Source organism: Zootoca vivipara, chromosome Z2, assembly GCF_965207765.1.
Source record: "Zootoca vivipara chromosome Z2, rZooViv2.hap1.1, whole genome shotgun sequence".
In the NCBI taxonomy this organism is placed as follows: domain Eukaryota; kingdom Metazoa; phylum Chordata; class Lepidosauria; order Squamata; family Lacertidae; genus Zootoca; species Zootoca vivipara.
In genome coordinates, this window is record NC_142585.1 from 21,508,977 (window position 1) to 21,535,183 (window position 26,207).

At 40.6% G+C, this 26,207-nt stretch overlaps 1 protein-coding gene across 1 annotated transcript in view; it reads left to right on the forward strand.

The window, feature by feature from the left end:
• Positions 1-232: 232 nt before the first annotated feature.
• The window catches only part of RPS6KA6 (ribosomal protein S6 kinase A6), a 59,016-nt gene continuing 33,041 nt past the window's right edge, over positions 233-26,207 (forward strand). Inside the window, exons 1-3 of the mRNA XM_035113870.3 lie at positions 233-1,032; positions 12,655-12,714; positions 19,865-19,981. Of these exons, the coding sequence (XP_034969761.2) occupies positions 865-1,032; positions 12,655-12,714; positions 19,865-19,981 (345 nt within the window). The 5' untranslated portion in view covers positions 233-864. The remainder of the gene's footprint in view (positions 1,033-12,654; positions 12,715-19,864; positions 19,982-26,207) is intronic.

Sequence of the window (26,207 nt, forward strand, 5' to 3'; positions counted from 1 at the left end):
ATTGGTTCTTTCACTGCTTGCCTGTGCCCCCCCTACCCCTTTCACCCAACCCAATTCATCCAGAGTATAAAATAGCCTTTGCTATTTAAAACATCCAAATCTCCCTCTTCCTCTGATCCGAGCAGCGTTGCACATTTCTGTGGCGGTGTGGTGGTGCGGAGGGAGAGGAAGACGAGATGGGTGGCGGTGGAAAAGCAGCGGGCGCCAACGTCATCGCCACCGACGTCACCTTTCCCCGAGCCCACGCAATCGCTGACGCCACACCTCCCCTCCCTCCCCCTCACGGGCTCCCTCCCCAACTCTACCTCCTCACCCCCTCCCACCACCCTACGCGTGATGCTTGCAACTCCCCCCTCCCGTAGGGGGAATTCTCCTCTACCCGGGCCTGACATCACTTCTCCCTCACCCAACAGCCCACCAAAGCAGAGACGCCGGTTTAGCGGCGGCCTTCTCCTCCCGCCATGTTAGGAGGAGGAGGAGGAGGAGGGGAGGTCGGCGTAACGCGGAACCGCCCCCGCCTGCCCGGGTAGCAGCAGCAGCAGGAGCTCCTCCTCCTCCTCGACGGGCTACTGCATGGAAAGGCTGGGAGCGATGAGCGAAGCCGCAGCAGCCTTGGAGGCTTCGGCTGACTAGGGGAAAGGCGAGCGAGCGAAGGAGGGAGGGCGAAACTCCCTCCTTTCTCCCTCCCCCTCCTCCTTCCCGTCCCCTCAGCACGAGGGGAGGGGAAGAGCATGAACGGCTGCCCCGTCCCTGCCCGCCGCGGCGCCGCTTGGGCGAGAACGAGGAGGAGAGGCGGAGGAGGAGCGCGGCGGCCGCCACCAGGACGACGACGACAGCCGCCGCCGCCGCCGCCGCCACAGAGTCATGGTGCCCTTCGCGCCGCCGGAGGGCGCGGAGGAGCCTCAGCCTGAGCCCGAAGCGGAGCCCTCCTCCTGCCCTCCTCCGCCCCCGCCTCCTGCCGCCGCCGCCGGCCTCATGGAGATCTCCGACGGAGGAGGAGGAGGCGGCAGCAGCAGCAGCACAGGCGGAGAGGTGAGGGAGTCCCGGGCTGGGTTTTCTGAGGGAACTTGAGGTAAAAGGTTCTGAGAGGGGATCGGGCGGGCGGCAGGCAGAGGCAGCACCGGCTTAAGAGGAGGGGGCGTGCGTGGCGCTGCCGGTGGTGGGCAATGGGGGAGGCGGAGGGGAAAGTACCGGCTTGCTGCTGTTCTCCCATCCCTCGATGCTTCGTCTCCTCCTCTCCTCGTAGGGATGCGGGAACCGGCTCCGGAGGGGTCTGAGGGAGAAGGGGCCGGCCGGGGTCGTGAGAAGAGTTTCGTGACACCGACTCGACACCCCCCACCCCGTTTTCATGCGATCCCTATGGTGCCTTTCATGCGATCCCCCCCCTCCCAAAATCTCCCTTGACTCCACCTGGTCCTTCAACTTGCCTTTTGCTTGCTTACCTCCCGCCTGCTTATTTATTTATTTATTTATTTTTAATACCCTCGTTATTCTGACCTGTCCCTCTCCATCATGCCTCCCTGTCTATCCTTCATCCGTCAACAGCCGAACTTGCGCTGTCATTCTCTTATCTCTTCTTTGCGCGCATCCTCAGCTCCCCAGTTCTCCTGCCGTCTTGGCTGGCACCTTCTCTTTCCCTTTCACCAACTCCGGCCCTTTGCTGGCTTGCCCCCCCTGAGAGGACTGAGAACCTCGACTTGTTCAAATTCAAAAGTCGATTTAGCAGCCCCGTCAGAGAATGGGAATTTTGGAGCCACACACACCTTTTGCAGTGGAATGCAAGGGAATCCTGAAAAGGAAAGCTGTTCCCTTTTGTTTCTCTTTTCCATGTTCTCTCGCTCCGAATTCCAGGTCTCTGTTCTTCTACTGCACAGGATCCAGTGACACCCAAAAGTCTCTGAAAACTGTCCCCTCCTTTCTACAACCACTTGGTTTTTTAAGAAAAAGTATTGCCTTATTTTCTTCTTATTGTTCATCTACCTATTGTCGCCTGAGGTTTCATTCCCCCCCCTAAAGTACTTTTACCAGATAGATTCCTCTCCAAGGCAGACTCTGTCCACTTCTGTTTGTCTTTCATCCTTACCTTGACAAATTCATCTCTGTGTCCTAAAGATGCTCAGTTCTGAACAGTTGCCAGATGCCTCCATTCCACACTTCTATCTCCATCTCCATCTATTTATATTAACAACCACTTCCTACTTTGTTCACCCTAGTTCTCCTGCTAGGTAATCCCAAACATCAAGGTCTGATGCATCCTTCCTCTACCCTGCTAGCTGTCTCCCCTTCACAACAAGGCACTGACTCTTGAGTTCTTTCTTACTTAACTAATACTTTACTCTCACAATAATTACCTCTTTTACTTTAACATTAAAACCTATTTCGCACCATGGTGCAGCAGTGAGCTACTCCTGTTTGCCTTAGTGTTTGTTAAGAAGATGAACTATTTTGAATTTGTTGCTGAAATATCTTGCTATGGTTTGCATCTAGTATCCTAATTCTGAAAGGCTCCAAATTGTCCTTTCCATTCCACAACTTTTGTTTGAACTTCTCAAAAGAGCCTGCTGCTCTTTGCCCTTGAGGTGTCTCCTCTAAGTAGCCCTAATGACCTATAGATTCCTGCCATATTTCCTGTATGAGTCCTACAGGAGTGGTGCTAACATTCCATTTTAAAAACAAGAGGTGTGGTGACATCTGTCAACTATATAAATTGGGAACAGACATAAGGAATGTTCTGTAAAACTTAGCAATAAAAATAAGGAATTACTAATGACCCTTTCTGAATTCATCAGCTTTGGAAGATGTCATGCTGTTTTTGGCTTAGCTGATTTTGCTTTACTACTTTCAAGCACCTCAAATAAAATTCACTATATTTATTACTGTGTTAATAGAGCTATGGGGGTCCCCAGATGGCCTCACAATGAGGCTCTGCATTAGACTTAGACCTGCATAGCTTCAGCAAGGGTGCTGCATCATGTATTCTTAAACATAGGCTTGACCCCCACCCCAATTTCACACAAAACAAGCTCCCACTCCTTAAACATTTGATCGCCAAAGAAGAAGCTTCACTCAAAACAAGCCCCCACTCCTTAAACATCTCTTTAAGACTGGTTCAGCTTAAAAGTCATTCAATTGTTCCATCTTTCAGCTTCTTTATCCTTATAAACCACCTGCACTTTGAGCCTGATTTGTCCTTAGAGGATCTAAGAACCTATGTAGTAACTGTTTCTAAGCCAAGGAGAAGCTGGTAAACCTTTTACTCTCTCAAGGGCTCATTTATTATGGAAAACAGCTTGTACAAGGTTAGAGTCTGCAAAGTATTGTTCAGATGAATAAAATCTCATGAATTGTCCTTTGTAAAGTGGCATGCCCAACTTCTATATTGTATACTACCATTGCCAGGATGTTATCAAATACTGTTTTATGCATAGGTGCCAAGTTCCGGATTGAAAAATCCGGGGTCAGCAGTGCTGCGGCACCAGAAGTCGCTTCTACACACTTCCGGACATGCATAGAAGCGACTTCCGATGCCGCTGTGCCCATTTCCAAAATGTCCGCAGTGCCAGAAGCACAGCGGTATCGGAAGTCGCTTCTACGCATGTCCGGAAGTGCATAGAAGTGACTTCTGGCGCTGCGGACATTTTGGAAATGGGCACAGCGGCATCAGAAGTCGTTTCTACGCATGTCCGGAAGTGCGTAGAAGTGACTTTTGGTACCGGCGTGGCACCAGAAGAACATGGCCACTGGCAGGAGCTCCGTAATCCGAGGGAATACGGGGTATTTTGCCATTTGGGACACCTGCGGGAAACGATAAGAAAATACGGGGGTTTCCCAGGGTAAACGGGGTACTTGGCAGCTACGGTTTGATCTCAGGATCTTTTACATTCTACCAGTTGTAACAGCTTTTGTCAGAATGGCTTTTGTTTGGCTTTCAATGGCTTAATTTTAGCAGTCTGACTGACTTTCCCCCTTGTCCCAGGCACCATCAGAAGTGTCATTAAACAAACATTCTAGATGCATTAATTAGTGATAGTTTCAACAATGTTGGAACACTTTTTTTTTGTTGGAAAAAAGACACTCAGCAGTTTCATGGTAAGAAATAAGCAGCAACTTTTGTAATCTCCTTAGTCCTAATGTAGCTATTGCTGGAAATTTAGTGCATAGTGTGAGTTAAAGAATCTCACATTGTGCAAATAGTAATATTCTAGTACAGAGTGCCATTGAATATAAAAACTTTGTGCTAGACCCAATGTTCCTGAGATTGGCAGAAGAGAGTTGAATATATGTGTTTGTAGGAGGGGGGTTATTGTTTTGTTTTTGTTTTAACTATTTATTTTGTGCTTTTATCTTGTATTTTTATATTGTGATCAGCCCTGAGATTGGATGCAGAACAGTATATAAATTTAATAAATAAATAAAATAGGCCTGATCAGCAAGCCCAAGAGGCGCAGTGGTTTAGACCACAGCACCACCCACTCACCTATGCCCTAGTAATTTAAGAAAATGCTATAATAAAATTCATTATTGAGTACCTAAATAAAAACAAGATTGGTGTTTATACTCAAAAATTTTAAAATACAACACAGCATTTGTTTAAAACCAACAGCTTTAGCCTTTTAAAGAACCTGTGTGCAAAGTAGCATATTGTTAGGTGCCTGTGGAGTAGTGGTTAAGAGCGGTAGACTTGTAATCTGGTGAACCGGATTCGCTTCCCTGCTCCTCCATATGCAGCTGCTGGGTGACCTTGGGCTAGTCAGACTTCTCTGAAGTCTCTCAGCCTCACTTACCTCACAGAGTGCTTGTTGTAGGGGAGGAAGGGAAAGGAGATTGTTGGCCGCTTTGAGACTCCTTAGGGTAGTGATAAAGTGGGATATCAAATCCAAACTTTTCTTCTTCTTAAGTAACTCAGCTATATTTGAACAAAAAACTAATATGCATGTCACAGCTCCGGTAGTCAGTACTGTCTTCTAACACTGCAATGCTATGCATATGTGGAAGTAAACTCCACTGAACTTTGTCAGGTGTAGGGCCAAATTACACATTATTCTAATGTGTAAAGGATCCAGTTGCCGAGGAGGGCTGTTTGCCGGTCCCACTGCTTCTAAGCAGCGGCAACAACGCCTAGAAGCAAAAGCATGAAACTTCTGTGGGCAAGTGTTGTGCCCTTCTGACTCTTGCTCACCCCCCATATTTTTTTCTGGTACACTATGATCTACTCAGAAAGCTGAAACGGGGGGGGGGTATAGTGTATAGTTGATGACAAAACTTTGCAGTACGAAAAGCAGGTCAAGCTTGCCTCTCTATCCTAAGCATGCCTTAAGTACTGTGTCTTACTGGTGAAATCTGTCTTTGGAAAACCATGGTTTTAATTTACAGTGGTACCTTGGTTTAAGAACAATTCGGTTTACAAACTCTGCAAAACCGGTAATAGTGTCCCAGTTTGAGAACTTTACCTTGGTCTAAGAACGGAATCCGAACAGTGGAAGGGCACCGGTGGCGGGAGGCCTCATTAGGGAAAGCGTGCCTTGGTTTGAGAACAGTTTCGGTTTAAGAACGGACTTCCGGAACGGATTAAGTTTGTAAACCGAGTTACCACTGTATTCCCCTACCCAGAAATCTAGTAGAATGTTCATGCATAAACAGGTGCTGTTTCCTCAGTACCTCCTGTTCCCCCCCACTCCAAGTTCACTATCCTGCCTACTATTTGAAAGGTACCAACTGGTACCTACTAGAAGGTCACTTAAAATGGATCATTTTTCAGTGAAGTACTAGGAGTATGGGGCTACTACTATGTACAAATCTGTGAGTTTTAGATTAAATGTTTAAAAATAGCCAATATTCTACAAATTATTAGTTGCTTTAAAATCAAGGATTTAAATGTAAATCAAATTAATCTTATGGATCTTTAGCTATTGTTGTACAGGTTCTGCATACTATCAAAATGACCAGGAATGTTTTGAAATTAAAATTGGTTTAAAAGTAGTCACTCTAGAAAGAATTTATTAGTCTGATCCTAATTTTATGTTTAGCAGATACACATATGACACAGAAAGAAACAGATGATATCTTTGTTGCATCTGTGCTAAAATTGTGAAATGACTGAAATCAGTTACAGTATATTTGTTAACAGAGCACAGATTAAGATTTACCCGGAACATTTTCAGTGTCCATTCTCAGATGCTATCACACAAGTAGTGGAGTTTTGCAAGTAGCATCACTCAAGATAGTTATGGTATATTTGTAAACTTAGTTACCGTGCAACATTTTCAGTGTCCATTCTCAGACATCACTGTTGGACAATTAATGGAGCTTTATAAGTAGTTGCACATTTGTTATGTGGGTGCTGTTACAGAAACTGCTCCTCCTGTAATATTCTGGAGATCTCTCTCTCCCTCTCTCTCTCTCTCTCTCTCTCTCTCTCTCTCTCTCTCTCTCTCTCTCTCTGTGTGTGTGTGTGTGTGGTGTGTGTGTGTGTGTGGGGGGGGGTTAGACCAGATTATGCATTTGAAATGTAAAATGGATGTGTGTGTGCGTGAGAGAGAGGGAGCACTTTTTGGTTTAGTTTGGTTTAGTAGATTATTAAGGCAAAACTTTCAAACTTTCAGTTTCTTTTATTCTTTCTAAAAATTAGAATTGTACGTGGGAAATGCATTCTTCACTCTTTGAAGTTCATGAGGACGTCAAATGCCAGATTAATATTGTAGCCTGAAATAAAAATATTCAGCCATAACAAAAAGGATGTTTACTTAGGACAATGCTATTGGATTCAGAGACAGCAAAGATTGTCATGAATATGAATTGAACCTTGCTTTTTCTGTTGCTTTGTCAGCTCAATGCCTCTTTTGTGTGTGTTCTTATTGTTGAATTGGTGAGAAAGAAGAGTGCATCTTTGGATTATCAACTTTGTCCCTATGTTCATTATGTGATAGAAATAAATTCTTCTAGTAGCCTTTTTACAATGGTCTTTGCTTAGATTAATTTTATGAAACTATTCTCATTTATCTTGGTTCACAGTTCACCAAAACAGAACAGTTATGATGAACATCCCTGGCAAAGTTGTACTTGCCCAAGAGTACTCTGTGTGTGCAATAAAACTTTTAGGAATTCATATCTCTTTCAATCAGAGGTAGTGTCAAATAGTGTCAAATGATTAATAGTAATTGTATATTTGGAAACTTACTTAGGTGCTGTAATTTTAGAGTTCATTTGCCCTCTTTGTTACTATAGTGAGGGCTGAATTAAAGAATCCTGGATAAATGAGGAAATATTTTAAAGGGAAATAAAATTTTGTTCATATTTATTTGCCTTCTGCTTTTAAACAGTAACAGTAAGGACACTGGTAAGGTACTGTGCATCTTTTTACACTTCTATTATGGTTATAGGCCAATGTCTCACATGGGCATGAACATTTACTTGATAGCTCAAGATGAGAACTTGCAGCTGAATGTGTGAAATAAATCCATTGAAAAGCATTGTGTTTAAAGTGATTTGAAAGGTGGTGTTTGATCTTGGATTATTAATTCACACAGTTAAGTTACCTCAAAGTGTTGCAGATGTTTAATAACAAGTATGTTGTTTGTGAATCCTTTGAAACCTTTCATTTCATGGTTCAACCTTCTATATATCTTATTTACTAAATTTGTAATTTGTTATTTACAGATAGTTTTCCAAAATATTACGACATTTATATTTACAATAAGTTCCAGAGGAAGAAGGGGGAAAAGGACAGCCACTTCTTCTATTGCCAACTTTTAAATTCATTAAATGCTGAAAAAATTAATTTGATTAATGTTAGACTAGATTGGGAAAATGTTGCTGCAGCATCATAGGTGAATATTAGAGCAAGCATTAGTTGCCCCTATACAAGCAGCAAGAGGCAAACTATCTCACTTACTCTCTCCAGCTGGGACCCACAGCGCTACCCCAGATATTGGTCAATTAAAGCCTTTGAAAGCCTCAGTGATCTAACCAGGGAAGGGGTACAATACTTGCATTATTTATTCTCTTCTCCCCCTGGTCCAAAATATTAGTGGGCAATATTTAGTGGTTATGCTTTGCCCCTTCCAATAAAATTCTAGAGTGGTGGGAATTTTGTGGAGCTAGGTTAAAAAGGGCAACAACCATAATTTTCTAAAGTTTTGAAAAAAGGTTTTCTCAAGCTTTTGAAAAAAACTTTGATGAAGCCATAGTGACACTCAAGCTCACACTGAAGTCCATGTGTTATACCTATTTTCAGGCAGTGTAGTTCTGAGTTTTGGGTCTTGTCTAAATCTACCTGTTGTTACTTACGGTACCCCATTGATTTTCAGTTTGTGTTAGCAACAGCACAATCTGTCCAGTGCAGGATATGTAAAAGAAAGTATACAGAGTGTCAGCAGGCATATAGATATAGGTCATCCTGTTGCCATTGTATACCTAGAACAGGTGTGGGGAAACTAAATTGCTGAACTATGGCTCCCATCATCCTAGTCCATTGGCCATGCTTGCTGGGGCTGTTAGGAGTTGTAGTTCAGCAACATCTGGAGGGTCAAAGATTCTCCACACCTCACTTAGACTTTTAAAAATCTGTTGTCAAAGTACCTCACTTGAACAAACTTAACAACAAGAGGACAACGTTGTCTTTTGGCTTGGTAAGTGGTTAAGAAACAGAAAGCAGAGAGTATGAATAAATGAACAGTTCTCCTACTGGAGGATTGTAGAAAGTGGAATTACCCCCTCCCCCAAGATTGGTATTTATTTATTCTATTGAAATCTTAAGGCAGTATACAACAAAATAATATAAGAAAATCAGTAAAAATATCCCTAAAAACATAATTTAAAATATCAATAGATACTGGTTGGCTAAAAAGTTCCTGCTAAGCTTCTACTTGTAGGGTGTCCCACAGGGATGCCCACCACACTAAAGTTCTCATCCTAGTCAAGGCCAACAAATTCTCAGGGGCAGTCCTGGCTTGCACCTTTATATACATCGCTCAGACTGTGCTTGAGGAAACCTAAAAGCTTTATTCAAGAAATCTGTACATAGTCTCAGCATAAGTTTAAAGTAAAATTCAATAAATAACTAATAAATAATACAGGCAGTGGTGCGCTTCCAGTTTGGGGGCCCTGAAGCTTGAACGGTCATGAGGGGCCTTCACAAACTACAACAAGGTTTGGGTAACCAGTGTTATTTTTCAATGGGGTTCTATGATAGATCACAATCCCTTCACAACATCTGTGCTATTGACTCTCAAACCTTGAGATTGTTGAAATATATACATCAAAAATAATAATCAATTTGAGTCGTGCAGCACAAATTGGGTCTACTAAGCCAATTTATTTTTAACAATGTGGACTAAAGCCGTTTCAGGGGCCCCTCTGAGATTAGGGGCCCTGAAGTACAGCCCCCCCCATACAGGATACGTATTTTAGAGGCCTAGAAGTGAGGGAGGACCCCAGACTGTGCACCTGCTCCGCCATAGGGAGTTGAACCAATTCAGTACAGGCAACTGACTATTTCTCAGATCGAGGAGTCACTCACCATGCCTCCGTCTTTCCAGAATTCAAACTCAGTTTATGGACCCACATATGGGAGAAGGGGGGGAATATTCAATTAATGTTGCAGAACTCTCTCTTCCATATTGGTATTAGTTTTCACTAGCCCCTTGTTTGTCTGCATTGAAAAACAATTGCCCTAACTTTTCAGTTTGCTGGAAATGTATCTTTATTGGGGAGCTAATGTATCAATGGATTTAGGGTTTCAAAACTAGAAATGATTATATGTTGTGCCAGAAGAAATTTTATGTACCAGTATATAAAATAGATTATTTAAAACATATTTAGTAAGAATAATCAAAATTTGGATAAGGTGCTACTACTTACAGGGTGGATTGGGCTGGCATCTTCAGAAAGGTATTTTATTTTAGGTAAATGCTTAATTGCTTTATTTTAGGTAAATGCTTAATTGCTTTATGTGTGAACGTAAACAAAAGAGGCTTTTGAGACTTGCTGTTTTATTGATAGCAAGCATTTAATTTGTTCTTCGTGCTGATTGAATGGTGTTTTGAAAATTAAGCTTTTGTTGAAAATAATAATCAAATAGTGGACTTCGTTTACATGATACCTTTGCTATATCTGTGTTGATAATGAAGTTAGTTGTTTGAGATTGAAAAGTCATATTCGAGCAACCAATCTTGACCTGAAAGACCATTTCCCTTAACCATGCCCATCCACTCATGTGACTGATGATGTTAGCTGATGGGTGGAAGGACAGGGCTTAATTTTGCCTTGGCTGCATGCTCTGCTCTCAACAGGGAACAAGATTGCATGGGCAAGGCAGAAGGATTTAATCTCCACTGATCTGCTGAAGGGTGAGGATTAAAATGCTTTTCAAAAGCACTGTTTGAAGCAGTTCCTACACTTCTCCAGCAGTTGGCTGAGCAGCAGTGGTAACTGTGCTGCTGTCCACGTACGGTCTTGCAGGAGAAGTGGACAAACTGCACTTTTGAGAAGTATTTTAAGGCAGTCTCTACACTCCTGTTTCATCTGAAGTGGGTCTGCAAGAGTTGCCTTAACGTGTTTCTCAAAAGCACTGTTTGAAGTACAGTATTCTCCCCTTCTTTAAATGAAGAAGTCAAAGTTTAGGGCCAACTAGATGTTACAAGAAAAACATTTGGTTCTCAACACAGTCTTTCTGTTTTAATGCTGGAATGCATTTGCAAAGAAGACTTTGCAGGTGCAGGAGAAACTAAGCGCCCTTCTTACTCACCAGTATACTTTGGGAAGTCTATATGATTCCTGCATTTGCTTTTACCTCATTGAAAGTGTGTTATGGCCATGTATTTTCTAAGTTTGCCTTTGGGCAATGTGTTATGTTAGATCTTTTTAAACTAGATCTAAGATTAACATGGGAGACAATGCTTACTGTATGAACTGAACAAAGTTATCTTTGCTATAGCATAACACATTCTACACTTTACTAAACTGAAAGTGTGAGAAGGCTTCAATGAAGCAAACTAAAATTAGAGTCTAAATAGATTTACACCATTTTTTGAGGAGGCAGGCAAGATCCTTACAAATCCCACCGAGGATTCATGCAATAGATTACAATCTCCTGTTCCCAGCAACACTCAAACTAAATATCTTAGTACAGGAAGCTGCACAGATCTTCAGAAATGGTCTGAGCACAGGCGCCAGGCACCCCTCCTAGTGGGAAATTGCCTGTGTATTATTGCTCCTCAACTGGGAATTCAGCCTGGCCACAGCTTCCACAGAGAGCAGTAGCTGACTGACTCAGCAGTGGGCTTCAGCAGGTGCCCTCTGTGTTGACTGCTGATGCTGTTCCAGATTGGCTGAATGAGAAAAGTCTCCCATTTTTTCTTGCAGTGGAAATTCCCCCCCCCAAGTAATATATATCTTCTCTTTTGTAAGTGTGTTAAATGTTATAATTTTCCATTGGAAAAACATTTGACTAAAGAGTTCAAATAGCCATTCAGTCCCATAGGCAAATTGCTGTCTCGTCATCCTGTGCTGCCTCTCAGGGCTGTTATGAGGATAAAATGGGGGAGAACTTCTCAGGAAGTTTTGTAGTTTTGTTGTAATGATATATATGTATGTACACCACAGGAGGCTGTCTTGTTTGGTAATTAATATAGCAAAATGAATAATTGTCTTTAGCAGGTTTTTCCAGTTTTTAATTATTACTATTCTACATGTTGGAGCAAGTGCATATCCTTGTTTGTATGATTCAACTGTTTAATCAAATTTAGCAACTTGTAACTTAGCACAGTTATGGCTCTTATTAAATGGAGGCAATTGTAATAAAATTAGATTTAGTAGAGAACAGCTGTAGGATCTGCTTTGCATGCAGAAGGTCCCTAGTTCAGCTCCTTGTGTCTCCAGGTGAGGCTGGGAGAAACCCAATCAAAAACTTTGGAAATCCTCTGCCAGTCAGTGTGGACAATACTGAACTAGATAAACCAATGATCTAACTCTGTTTAGGGCATTTTCCTTTGTAGAGGGAGACCCTCTGAGCCATCTTGCTAATTATCTAGCTTTCAATGATTCTGTTATAAAACATGCATACATGATTACTCATTGAAAGCCACATTCTTCCTTGGCTGTTGAACTTTTAAGAATTTTTCTAATGCGTCTTAATAAATTTTCTTCTTCTAGTTTGAACCATAGAAGCCATATGGACAGACAGTTATTTGCCCTTTTTATGACCTTTACCTACGGTATTTGAAAACTGTCAATTGGGTGATTTGACTTTTAAATCAAGGCAATTTAAGTCATTGATTAAAAAGAAAAACAAAACAAAAAAACAAATCAGGTTCTAACTATAATTCCAGAAAAGGAATCCATACTAATTGGAGTTTTACTTTTAAAAATACCCATTTGACATTATCTAAAGTATTTATACTACCCAGAGGTATAAATAATCTGAAACGTCTGGTCATTCAGCTTTATGCCTTTTGCTCTGCAGAAAGCACTAGGCAATTGTATATTATTGAAATTAATGGGGGAAGTTAAGATTTCTGCCCTTCTGAGCAGTGTTCCGGAAAGGTTATTGAATAAGATATTTAATTAGGGATTATGTGATGACCAGTACATTTGTATTGGATATATTCTGCATTCAGGTTTTCTGTTGGTAAGCTCATTTTTTATTTATTTCTGCAGCTGAATGGCATTAGAGTGGTGGATGAACCTATGGAGGAAGGAGAACCATATTCCTATGAAGTAAGTTCATGCATAAGTTCTTAAGGGTGGGAACTGCAATCAAAATATTTTGAGTCATATTTTCTTTGGGATGCTTTATTTAGGAACCAAACTAGGAGAAAACTTGTAGGACAAAATAAGAGTAATAGAGAGAAGTACTGTAATAAAAATTTACCCTGGTTCTTCAGAAGAAAAGTTCAGGATTTTTTCCCCATGTGCCCGAGCAAATGACAGCATATGCACATAGGTGATGTGTAACCTTGCTTGAAATAGTTTGACTTTCAAGATTTGCAGTATTGATGCAAATCAAGTAGTATTTTTATGAATTTTTGTTCCATATGTGTTGGATACATATCTGATGCTTGTTTGGGTGAGGAAAGCTGTATACTGGCAGCAGGCAGCCTGAATGACATTTTGCTTCAGAAGAAAGAAGTAACTACAAATTATTATAATTTTTAAAATCTATTTTTATTGTTACTGAAAGCAGTTTTGGAAATGTTTAATACTTAATAGTTCACAGAACTATTTTTTGTCTGCCTGCTTACATGTGCCGGTTAGTCATTTATAGCCTTAACAAATGGGGAGGGCCTGTTATGCAAAGCTCTGCCTGATCACTTGGAATGGAACCATGCTTATTTGCCATAGGCAATTTAGATGGTGGCTAGTTACAAGCCTGGTTGAAAGAAAAAAATAGTTCAAGCTGTTTTATCATAAGACACTATGCTTTTAGTGGTGTTTGTTTTTGATCTGTAAGCTGCCTTGAGTCCCGTCAATGAAAAAGGTGGCGTATAAATAAATGAATCATCATCATCATCATCAATAACAACAACAACATCACTTTAGAATGCTACAACATTTTCTGATGTTCAAATTACTTTTGAGGAGTACCAGCCAGGCTAAAATAGACTCAGGTGTGTTTATAGTAAATATTTTAATTTTATAGGAATTCTGTCCAATTAAGGTATATAGACCGTGTTCTGGATTGTATTTAATTCCCTTAGACTTGCTGTGTGGTGTTACTTTACTCTGATTTTCATTTGACTGATAATCACATAGTAAAGTTCTGATGCCTTAAATAATTTCCAAATTCTTTCTCAGGGGATCCAGTGAAAGTACTGGTATTTTATTTTAAATACTGTTTTTTGTTTTCTAATGCTTGACCTGTAAGCAAAACTTATTGGTCTCTAACATCAGTACTGGCATCTGAGTGATGGGCTATTGGGTCTAATTCTTTGTTATTAGTTTGCTTTTTCTTTGGTTTATATATTAGTGCTATATATAGTGACTGCATAAGCAATCTATGGAATGCATAGCCTGAGTGTTATCTTGGATATTAGGCAATGCGTGCTGTCTTGGATATTAGGCAGGCATGATTTTGAGTATTGCAAACATTCAGAGCAGGGTTCCTCAACCTGGTGTCTTTCCATCAGCCTGGCTAGTTTTGTCAGTGATCAGGGATGATGGTAGTTATAGTCCAGCAACATCTGAAGGGGACCAGGTTAGGGAAGACTGATGTAGGGGATGTTTTCATATTCCCCATTCCTCTAATGTCTGGCAGTATACCTTATTTGCACTTGGTGGCAACACACAGATTTGAGACACGTCCCCAGTCCAGTTTTCAATATTAATAAAATGTAATTAATATGTTAAAAGCCACACAAGCTTAAAATAAGAGCAGCACAGCCCTGGAGCTGGTCTTTGCCTGCCTTCCCCTCTCTGGAATCATTCCAACAGGGTATTTGGTGGGTGAGGGGGCATTCCAGTAGGGGCCTAGTGTTGTGAAGTGCTTTATAAATAACTGCCAGTACTTCGTTGCTTCTGGAAGTATTCCCCTTATCCTGGCATATGTTATCCATTAGTTTGGCTAAGGCAGTTTCTGTGCCAAGAACAAGCCTAGAACCAGACTGAAATGAAATGAGACAATCAGTTTCATCTGCTTGGTCAAGTAGATTGCCTAAGAAGGTGATTTGTGGGTATTTTTGACCAGCTGATTGTTGGTTAAAATCTTCAAGGTTTGAAGAGAGTTTCTTCATTAGTGGTTTTACAACAGTCTTAATCAAATATGCTGGTGGCATCTAGCTCTAAATTTAAGTTACTAAGTTTCCAGATGCTGTTATCTTTGTCCTAAATCAGTGTCCAGAAGCTATGGTCAAGTGGAAGAGGGCTAAAGATTGAAGTTGAATTCAGACAAGTAAGAAGTGATGATAGATCTTCCTATAATTTATGGGGCTGTAATCTCCCCACTGGAACAGCTTTGGAGCCTGTGAGTTATTTTTGATTCAGTCCTGCTTTTTGATAAGCAGCTTGCTGCTGTAACCAAGAGTGCTTTGTTACAAAGTGCAAAAGAGATACTGGTAGCTAAATTGAGGTGAAAGGCAACTCTGAAGAAGTCTAGAATTAAAGAATAACTCTATGCTGGGGATGGAGAGGAACTGGAGTCAAGAACAGAGTAACTAAAGAAAGTGGAGCTGACTTGGCAGCGGGCTGTATAGGAGCTGAAGTAAAGCCTGGGTAATATAAAAGGTTCTATGAACAGGAAAGAAGTGGGAAAATAAGAGCTTTGGAGGACAGGGCCAGGGTACCAAGTAGTCCTAGGATTGTGGACTCTGGATCTGATGGAACTATTGTCTCACCTTTGTTAGAAGGTGGCTTCTGCTAGTTGTGGCTTCTTTTGTTACTGAAGCAGTGTGATAGAGGCAGCAACCATTTTAGGTGTATCCAATTGATGCACGGCTGTCAATGCACAGGTCCTTTTGTACCTGGAAGAAGGCAAAATGAGGGCTGAATTGGGTCAGGAGGTGCTTTTCCATGTTCTGCTGATATGTGTGGGGGCCAGGAATGGAACCTCCATGCAAAATTGTTGCCGCTTATATTAAGCTGCGGACTCCTGCTTATTAGTAGTGTGCTTCATTTTAAAACGGAAGATGTCTTAGTTTAGGCAAGGAGAGTATCTGCATTAAAAACACATGCACCATAATATTCATACCTGATACTTTATTTTACAAGCAATAAAATACCACATGCAGTTCTAAATTACATAACAATGAGTATTCAAGGAAACAGTGAGTGAGGTTGGTGTTTATAGATCATAGGGCAGACAGAGCAAGTTTTTTCAAATCAGGACCTGAAAAAGATGGATGACTTGTTCATAGCTTGGTTGCTCAACTTTGGCTGTGATGGTGGTTGTGTGATCTGATTTTTTGGCTTTAAAGTCAGAGTGGGGGAAGAAGAGGAAGTAATAGTACTGTGGGACCAGCTTGACAATCTGCAGCTGAATTGACCTTCATTTATGTTGCAGATGTTCTGGATTGTGACATCTTAATTAAGGGACTGGAGTAGAGAAACTAAAGAAAGTTGGCTTTAGCAGATTAAACTTGTAGGTAGATGAAGATAGGACTCAAAATTCCCCCAAAAAAGGAAAAACAAAAAGGTTGTTACCCCAGTGAGAGAGGGGGAGAAGGAAGCATGTGGGGGGCAGAAAGAGAATGTGATTGAAGATAAAATGTTGGGAATACAGCAAGGGGGGGAAGGGCTGAGCAAAGTTTGGATTGGACAGAACAGGAGTGGGATGAGGAGGAACCGGGGTGATTTCTATAGGTGGACAAAACACGGTCTGAACTTGGAAAGTATTAAGGAGCTGGCTGAAATCTCTGGAGACCGATTCCAAGGAAAGGGGGTAGATTTAGTTTTGAGGGTGGGAATAAAAAGGGGGGGAAAGATTTTGAAAATTAATTATGAATATTTTTGGATAGAATAATGGGTAATAAAAGTAAAGAGAAGTATGAAGGGTAATTGATCAATAAGAAGTTATAAGTTGGGAGAAAGAATGTTATTTTAGATTATTTTAGATTTGGAAACTGCAATAATTAGTTATGAATAAGGAACTCAAGAAGGGGAAATGAGGAAGTCCGAAATGTTTAGATTAGAAATTGGAAAATATAAGTATGTCTTCTATATTTTTATTTTGGCTTTTTCTTTCTATTTCTCTTCCACTTTTCTATATAAAATTGAATAAGAATGATTTAAGAATAAGGTTATGAATTGGGAGATAGGATGTAATTTTATGATGTTCAACCAAGATTTGGAAATGGTAAGAATTAATTATTAACAAGGATTGTAAGAAGGTGACGTGAAGTAGTTTGAAGAGATAAGATGTGATAATATTGTCATTTTTGCCTTTTTTATTTCTGTATTATTATTTTTAATTTTTCTTTTTTTCTTTTTTTTCTTTATGTAAAATTCAATAAATATTATTTTTTTAAAAAACAAAATGTGCAGAAGGCTCAATCTGAAACAAAAGTAAAGTGATTTCACATGTGGTGGACTTGTGAAATCATTAAGAAATTTTGGAATAAAATTCATGATGAGATGCAAAAAAATTTGGGGAGAAATATCCCCAAAAGACCAGAGATTTTCCTACTAAGTATAACATTTCAAAAAGAGATACCATCACAATAAAAAGAAATTCTATTATATGCTTTAGCAGCGGCTCGTTTGGTTATTGCCAAAAAATGGAAAGAAAGAGAGGCCCCAAAAATTACAGAGTGGCAAAACAAATTGCAGGAAATGGCCGAAATGGCACAGCTAACAAATAGTTTGAGAGGAAAAGTTAAGGAAGAATTTGTTAAAAGATGGGATAGATACAAGAAATATGTTAAAAAATATACTGAAGATAAAATTACTATGATAGCGTTTGAGTGAACTGGTAAGGATATAGGTTGATTTAATAGATATGTGGAAGTTTAAAGAATTAGAATGTGAAGACACCGAAAGTAGAAACAGCATTGATTGTATATACATTCGATAATGAACGAACAAAAGGCAAGCTGCTGGAGATAACAGGAAGTCCAGAGTCTTTTTTTAGTCAATTATTATTTCAATATTTTCTATATTAGTATTTTTTTCTTTTTTTCTTAAATAAATAACTCACATTTTGAGCTTATATCTTTATGTCAAGTTTACATATACCTTGGTTTCCTCTTTCTTTTCTTTTTCTTCTTACTAGTTGTATGAAAAATGTATATAATATTGTTGTTTGATTGAAAAATAAATAAACATTATTCTAAAAAAAGAGAGAGAGAGAGCACTATGCTGTTGATAAAACCTGTTTTCTCTCCCTGATACTTATGCTCTGCTTCTTTTGCTGCTGCCCACACTGAACAGCTGTTGAGTGTCCAAGTTCTTTTCTTTTGTTACATTACGTGGTTGCTACTCAATTCTTAGGATTCACTGGATGTAGTTTTTTCAAATTAATGAATATGGGATCTAAAATTACTCAGCCAGGACCTTCGTGTTTGGGATTTATATCACAGGAGACTATTCCATGGACAACTGTATGATTTCTTTTTCCTGTTGAATTCTTATTTAATGACTATTGCCAAGTTCCACAGAAACAAATTGTGATGTCATAGGATAGTAACTTAAGGTGGAAGAAGAAAATAGAAACAAATGAATGACTAAAATGGTTTTTCATGCAAATGTTCTAGTTTATTGAAATATGAAAACAGCATTGTTGAATGTCTTGTGTGTGGCATCAGTAGCTATTAAAGATTTTATTAGAGCTTATTGATACGACTTCTGTTTTTTCTGTCACTAGGCAACATGAATACTAGCGTTTTAACTGTTTTTTCCTTAAGAAAAGGAGGGATGAATTTTCAATATGTGAGAGGACAGTACTTAGATGCCTTCTAATCTTATGTGAGGGAAAGACAGAGGCTCTGATGTCAGTATCAAATATACTTGAAGTTCTTAGTGGTGTTTATATCTTCAGTGCATTGTTGGAAGAAACTGAGTTCTTTAAAAACAAAGCAGATTTGTTGTTACACATCTTAAACATTATTTTCTGTTTGTAGACAAGGAATGTACAGTATATTAATCTCAAAGTCTGATAATCTTGTTGCTTCCTCACAACCAATATAAGGATCTGCTAGAGACTATGTCCCTGTGAGGACTTGGGCAATATTGTAACTATTGCCTGCAGTATCCTCCCCACTCAGTGGTGCCCTAAAAACAGGATCTTTTCAATAGAAAAAGAAACAGTCTCCTATGAAAGATCATAGAGGCCTGAATTGTCCTTCCCATTATTATTATTTAAATATTATTCATCACTGCTCTTCACCAGCAGGTTCTCAGGGTGTGTTACAGCACTTTGAAATTCAGAATTAAAAACAGTTAAAACATTCTACATTCACCAGAATAGGTGGAGTTCTGTAAACATGAATCTCAGGTGCCAAAGGCCAGGGTAAAGAGGTGTGTCATCAGTATTCCTGAACAGTTGTACAGTATAGTGAAGAGGCCAGACACACCTCCATGGGGAGGGAATTCTACCACTTAGTGGATGCCACAGAGAATGAATATCCTCTCCTAGGACATTGGCAACCAAATTTTTGCAGGAAGTGTAACTACCAAGGGGCCCCCCTCTGCTGATCTTAACAACCAAGAGGGTTTTGTAAGGAAGGAGGTGGTCTTTCAGATATTTGGAGCCATGTTGTTTGGGGCTTAAATACTAAAATGAGCACCTTGAACCTGGTAATGAACTGGTGGCCCAGGCAGCTGTTTTAAAACAAGGGGTTATATATGAGTTCTAAAAGCAACCCCAGCCAATAATCTGGGCACTGCATTTTGGACTAGTTGAAGTTTACTTCAGCAGCCTTACGTAGAGCACCCTGGAATTTCCTAGAGCATGGAGTACAGTGACCAATAATCTCTGTCCAAAAGGGGCTGTAGCTGGCAAATAGGCAAACCTAGCCACCAAGGGCCTCAAGTGACAATGCTGGATCTAGGAATAGTCATAGGCTACAAACAAGCTCCTTCCAGGGGAGTGCAACCTCATCCAGAACATGCTGTTTTCTCTCCTTCTCGACTTCAGAAATTTGAACATACTGTATAACACTCCTGTCTTTTCAGGATTCAGCTTCAGTTTGTTGGCTCACATCCAGCCCATCACCTACCCTCACTTTTTGGATAATTTGTAGTAGCGCTTCTGATTGGTGGTAGTGGTATATATGATTATACATCTGTGGGCAGAGCGGCTTTTATAGCACTAGCTGTAGATTGTATGAATAATAAATTATAAATAATTTCCCCTTCACAAATAGTAAAGTAGACAGATGGAGGCAGTAAAGATTATTATTATGTCATTGGTCATTATTATTCATTTTTATTTGAATAGGATGAAGGAGTTGTGAAAGAGATACCTATTACTCACCATGTGAAAGAAGGATGTGAAAAAGCAGATCCTGCACAATTTGAATTACTTAAAGTCCTTGGTCAAGGATCATTTGGAAAGGTAAGACAAAACAGTTTATTCTAAATAATGCAGTTTCATGTCATATTTGATTTCTAGTCCTCTTTATTCATCTAAATACAGTGGTACCTCAGTTTATGAACACAATTGGTTCCAGAAGTCTGTTCATAAACTGAAGCGTTCATAAACTGAAGCGAACATTTCCATTGAAAGTAATGGAAAGTGGATTAATCTGTTCCAGACGGTCCATGGAGTACTTAAACTGAAGCGTTCATAAACTGAAGCAAACTTTCCCATTGAAAGTAATGGAAAGTGGATTAATCCGTTCCAGAAGTACTGTGGAGTACTTCAACCTGAAGCGTACTTAACCCGAAGCATGGGTGTAATTGGTTCCGGAAGTCTGTTTATAAACTGAAGCGTTCATAAACTGAAGTGAACTTTCCCATTGAAAGTAATGGAAAGTAATTCCAGATGGGTCCGCAGCGTTCGTAAACCGAAAATTCGTAAACCGAGGTGTTCATAAACCAAGGTTCCACTGTACATACTTGATTTGTATTTAATGACTGCATAGTGAGCTATCCATGTTGGGGAGTTTAATATAGTAAATTTACAAAGGACACACACTGATACTTTCTCCACTGCTTTCACAAGACATTTTACTTTTCGAAAGTATTTTAGTCATTTTTATGATGAAACAGTACATATTGCTTTTGGTGGAAGATGGAAAAAGCATATTTGATTTACTGAGAGTAAATGATTAGCCAACACAATTGATGTTTACTGTGGTTTTATAATTTGTTAGAAGATGCCCAGAGTGCCTGGGCCAACCCAGTCAGATGGGCGGCATATAACTAATAATTGAAAAACTATGAAAGTGATCCTTAAACGGATGTGTATTCATCTCCACTACTATTAAAACACTAAAATTTGCGTGTTTGTGGAATGAGTTGATATATTCAACAAAACTTAAATAATGCATTTCTTTTTCATTAGCAGTTTCACTTATAGATAAGTTTTACACTGAAAATTCAAAATTGGATGGTGTGGTAATATTTTTATATGATATGAATATTTTATAACATTTTTTAAATTGATTATATTATTTATAGGCCTAATGCAGAAGTTAACCAATCAATGGTTAGAGGATCAGGAGTATTTCCTTCCTGTTCATATCATCTTCTTTTATATCAGGCATAGGGACTCAGCAGATTTTGCTGAACTACAATTCCTATCATCCCTTGTCATTGGCTATGCTTGCTAGGGCTGATGGAACTTGTAGTTCATCAATGCCTGGAGGGTCAAAGGTTATCCACTGCTATTTTATATATTCCTTCCCACTATGTTTCATTGTTAACTATGGTTAAGTGTTACATCTGAATCAGCTGTTAGATCCAAATGACAGTTTATAGCTATTATTGAAAGATGGTTTGCTAACTAGTTTCAGCTAAAACACTTGGACTGAAATATGTTACAGTATAGCATGGCTAGGTTATAAAAATGAAAGTAAAGTTGGGGGAAGGAGGCTAAGGGTAGTTCATAATCCTTTTTAAGCATGGTGTGACTTGACATAGTTAGCCTCTGCACCAGTATCAGAGTACGGTAAATGAATTAAGAGTGGGAGCTTTCATATCTCTAGAATACCTGGAAAGAAGTCAAACTGGCAAATCTTACAGTTCAGGCACCCCCAAACTTCGGCCCTCCAGATGTTTTGGACTACAATTCTCATCTTCCCTGACCACTGGTCCTGTTAGCTAGGGATCATGGGAGTTGTAGGCCAAAACATCTGGAGGGCCACAGTTTGGGGATGCCTGGTCTAAGTGATACTTCAAAGCAAGTATTTTTATGTGGTTTTCTGTCAGTTCCCTTCCTTTTCCCCAAGAAACACAATAGTTCACCCTTTGTGTTTAACATTTATAGGTCACATGGAAGAGTAGGTACAAGTTAGCCTCTATCTTACATGAGTATGTTGTTGTTGTTTAGTCGTTTAGTCGTGTCCGACTCTTCGTGACCCCATGGACCATAGCACGCCAAGCACTCCTGTCTTGCACTGCCTCCCGCAGTTTGGTCAAACTCATGTTCGTAGCTTCGAGAACACTGTCCAACCATCTTGTCCTCTGTCGTCCCCTTCTCCTTGTGCCCTCCATCTTTCCCAGCATCAAGGTCTTTTCCAAGGATTCTTCTCTTCTCATGAGGTGGCCAAAGTATTGGAGCCTCAGCTTCACGATCTGTCCTTCCAGGGAGCACTCAGGGCTGATTTCCTTAAGAATGGATAGGTTTGATCTTCTAGCAGTCCATGGGACTCTCAAGAGTCTCCTCCAGCACCATAATTCAAAAGCATCAATTCTTCGGCGATCAGCCTTCTTTATGGTCCAGCTCTCACTTCCATATATCACTACTGGGAAAACCATATCTTTAACTATACGGACCTTTGTCGGCAAGGTGATGTCTCTGCTTTTTAAGATGCTGTCTAGGTTTGTCATTGCTTTTCTCCCAAGAAGCAGGCGTCTTTTAATTTCGTGACTGCTGTCACCATCTGCAGTGATCAAGGAGCCCAAGAAAGTAAAATCTCTCACTGCCTCCATTTCTTCCCCTTCTATTTGCCAGGAGGTGATGGGACCAGTGGCCATGATCTTGGTTTTTTTGATGTTGAGCTTCAGACCATATTTTGCGCTCTCCTCTTTCACCCTCATTAAAAGGTTCTTTAATTCCTCCTCACTTTCTGCCATCAAGGTTGTGTCATCTGCATATCTGAGGTTGTTGATATTTCTTCCGGCAATCTTAATTCCGGCTTGGGATTCATCTAGTCCAGCCTTTCGCATGATGAATTCTGCATATAAGTTAAATAAGCAGGGAGACAATATACAACCTTGTCGTACTCCTTTCCCAATTTTGAACCAATCAGTTGTTCCATATCCAGTTCTAACTGTAGCTTCTTGTCCCACATAGAGATTTCTCAGGAGACAGATGAGGTGATCAGGCACTCCCATTTCTTTAAGAACTTGCCATAGTTTGCTGTGGTCGACACAGTCAAAGGCTTTTGCATAGTCAATGAAGCAGAAGTAGACGTTTTTCTGGAACTCTCTAGCTTTCTCCATAATCCAGCGCATGTTTGCTATTTGGTCTCTGGTTCCTCTGCCCTTTCGAAATCCAGCTTGCACTTCTGGGAGTTCTCGATCCACATACTGCCTAAGTCTGCCTTGTAGAATTTTAAGCATAACCTTGCTAGCGTGTGAAATGAGCGCAATTGTGCGGTAGTTGGAGCATTCTTTGGCACTGCCCTTCTTTGGAATTGGGATGTAGACTGATCTTCTCCAATCCTCTGGCCATTGCTGAGTTTTCCAAACTTGCTGGCATATTGGGTGTAGCACCTTAACAGCATCATCTTTTAAGATTTTAAATAGTTCAGCTGGAATATCATCACTTCCACTGGCCTTGTTATTAGCAGTGCTTTCTAAGGCCCATTTGACTTCACTCTCCAAGATGTCTGGCTCAAGGTCAGCAACCACACTACCTGGGGTGTACGAGACCTCCATATCTTTCTGGTATAATTCCTCTGTGTATTCTTGCCACCTCTTCTTGATGTCTTCTGCTTCTGTTAGGTCCTTACCACTTTTGTCCTTGATTATGGTAATCTTTGTACGAAATGCTCCTTTCATATCTCCAATTTTCTTGAACAGATCTCTGGTTTTCCCCATTCTATTGTTTTCCTCTATTTCTTTGCATTGCTCATTTAAGAAGACCCTCTTGTCTCTCCTTGCTGTTTTTTGGAAATCTGCATTCAGTTTCCTGTATCTTTCCCTATCTCCCTTGCATTTTGCTTGCCTCCTCTCCTCCGCTATTTGTAAGGCCTCGTTGGATAGCCATTTTGCTTTCTTGCATTTCCTTTTCCTTGGGATGGTTTTCGTTGCTGCCTCCTGTATAATGTTACGAGCCTCCATCCATAGTTCTTCAGGCACTCTGTCCACCAAATCTAAATCCTTAAACCTGTTCCTCACTTCCACTGTGTATTCATAAGGAATTTGATCCAGATTGTATCTTACTGGCCCAGTGGTTTTTCCTACTTTCTTCAGTTTAAGCTGGAATTTTGCTATAAGAAGCTGATGATCTGAGTTACAGTCAGCTCCAGGTCTTGTTTTTGCTGACTGTATAGAGCTTCTCCATCTTTGGCTGCAGAGAATATAATCAATCTGATTTCGATGCTGCCCATTTGGTGATATCCATGTGTAGAGTCTTCTCTTGTGTTGTTGGAAGAGAGTGTTTGTGATGACCAGCTTGTTCTCTTGACAGAACTCTATTAGCCTTTGCCCTGCTTCGTTTTGAACTCCAAGGCCAAACTTGCCAGTTGTTCCTTTTATCTCTTGATTCCCTACTTTAGCATTCCAATCCCCTGTAATGAGAAGAACATCCTTCTTTGGTGTCATTTCTAGAAGGTGTTGTAGGTCTTCATAGAATTGGTCAATTTCACTTTCGACAGCACCGGTAGTTGGTGCATAAACTTGGATTACTGTGATGTTAAAAGGTCTGCCTTGGATTCGTATCGAGATCATTCTGTCATTTTTGAGATTGCATCCCATTACAGCTTTTGCCACTCTTTTGTTGACTATGAGGGCCACTCCATTTCTACTACGGGATTCTTGCCCACAGTAGTAGATATGATAGTCACCCGAACTGAATTCGCCCATTCCCTTCCATTTTAGTTCACTGATGCCCAGGATGTCGATATTTATTCTTGTCATCTCATTTTTGACCACATCCAGCTTACCTCCACTCATGGTTCTTACATTCCAGGTTCCTATGCAATATTTTTCTTTACAGCATCGGACTTTCCTTTCGCTTCCAGGCATATCCGCAACTGAGCGTCCTTTCGGCTTTGGCCCAGCCGCTTCATCAGCTCTGAATCTACTTGTACTTGTCCTCCGCTCTTCCTCAGTAGCATGTTGGACGCCTTCCGACCTGAGGGGCTCATCTTCCAGCGTCATAACTTTTATATGCCTGTTGTCTTTGTCCATGGAGTTTTCTTGGCAGGGATACTGGAGTGGCTTGCCAGTTCCTTCTCCAGGTGGATCACGTTTAGTCAAAACTCTCCACTATGACCTGTCCATCTTGGGTGGCCCTGCATGGCATAGCTCATAGCTTCTCTGAGTTATTCAAGCCCCTTCGCCACGACAAGGCATTGATCCATGAGTATACAGCCTCTTAATTAGTTCACGCCGTGGATATAAAAGCAACCCCAACCCAGAAGTGACCCGAAAATGTCACAAACAGGCAGAATGGGGTGGGGACTGTCACAGTGGCCTGGGTGGGCTACTTCAGAGTAACGACTCCACACAGCTCGGCATTTTATCCTTTTATTGGTGCTGTGTATGTACAGTGCTCAAGGCAGTTTTATTTACAGATAGTGGTGCATGCTGTCAGTCTTCCTCAGTACCTCCGAATGGCGATTCGCGCGTTTCCCCCCAGCAAATGTAGGCATGCTGAATCTCCCCCAGCAAATGTAGGCATGCTGAATCTCCACCCCCTGCGCTTTTTACGCAATTCCGGAGTAGCTGGGATTGGCCTCTTCCCTACCGTCTCCCTGCTTCCTTGTTCCTTTCCCCGGCGGTGCCTGTGCTCCACTAAGGTACTCTTGCTCCCGTTTCCACCTCCTGAATCGCCACTCGAGGTCTCCCCCTCCCTGCTGGGGGAGGAGCTTGTATTCAGTATGGGAGGGGGCTCCCGGTATCTCTTATCCCTCACAGGGACAAAACAAGGTTTTCAGGCTTTTTCAATGGTGCTTCAAATATATGCAGTTTCACTTAAATGTGTGGTGCCTTGGAATGTAAGCCGTGCATAAATTGGGGGTTGCCTGTATTAAGTTTTTATTTCTGTAGAATTCAGTTTGTAGAACTGGGACTAGAAAAAAACAGGTCAGCTAGGTAAGGGAAGGATTATTCTAATCTGACATAGTATGCTTTCTACAAAGTTGGCCACTCGGTGGTCCTGGAATTCTCCTTATTTGCAGACTTACTGTTTGCCTGAAAGCAAGTTTGTATTTTGACTTCAACACTGGAGCATGTACCATGTGCGTACTTCAGTAATCACTCCCCCCAAAATATGTTATCATTTTTACTTACTACACACCCCCTGAAGCACCAAATGTATATTTAATAACATTTAAGTGTTAAATCATTTCAGTTTTTAAACAGGTATCATTCCGCAAGTTGTCATTTGCCCTAGGAGGCCTATAACCATGTTCTATCAATGTTGTATCTATATATGTTGTTGTTTA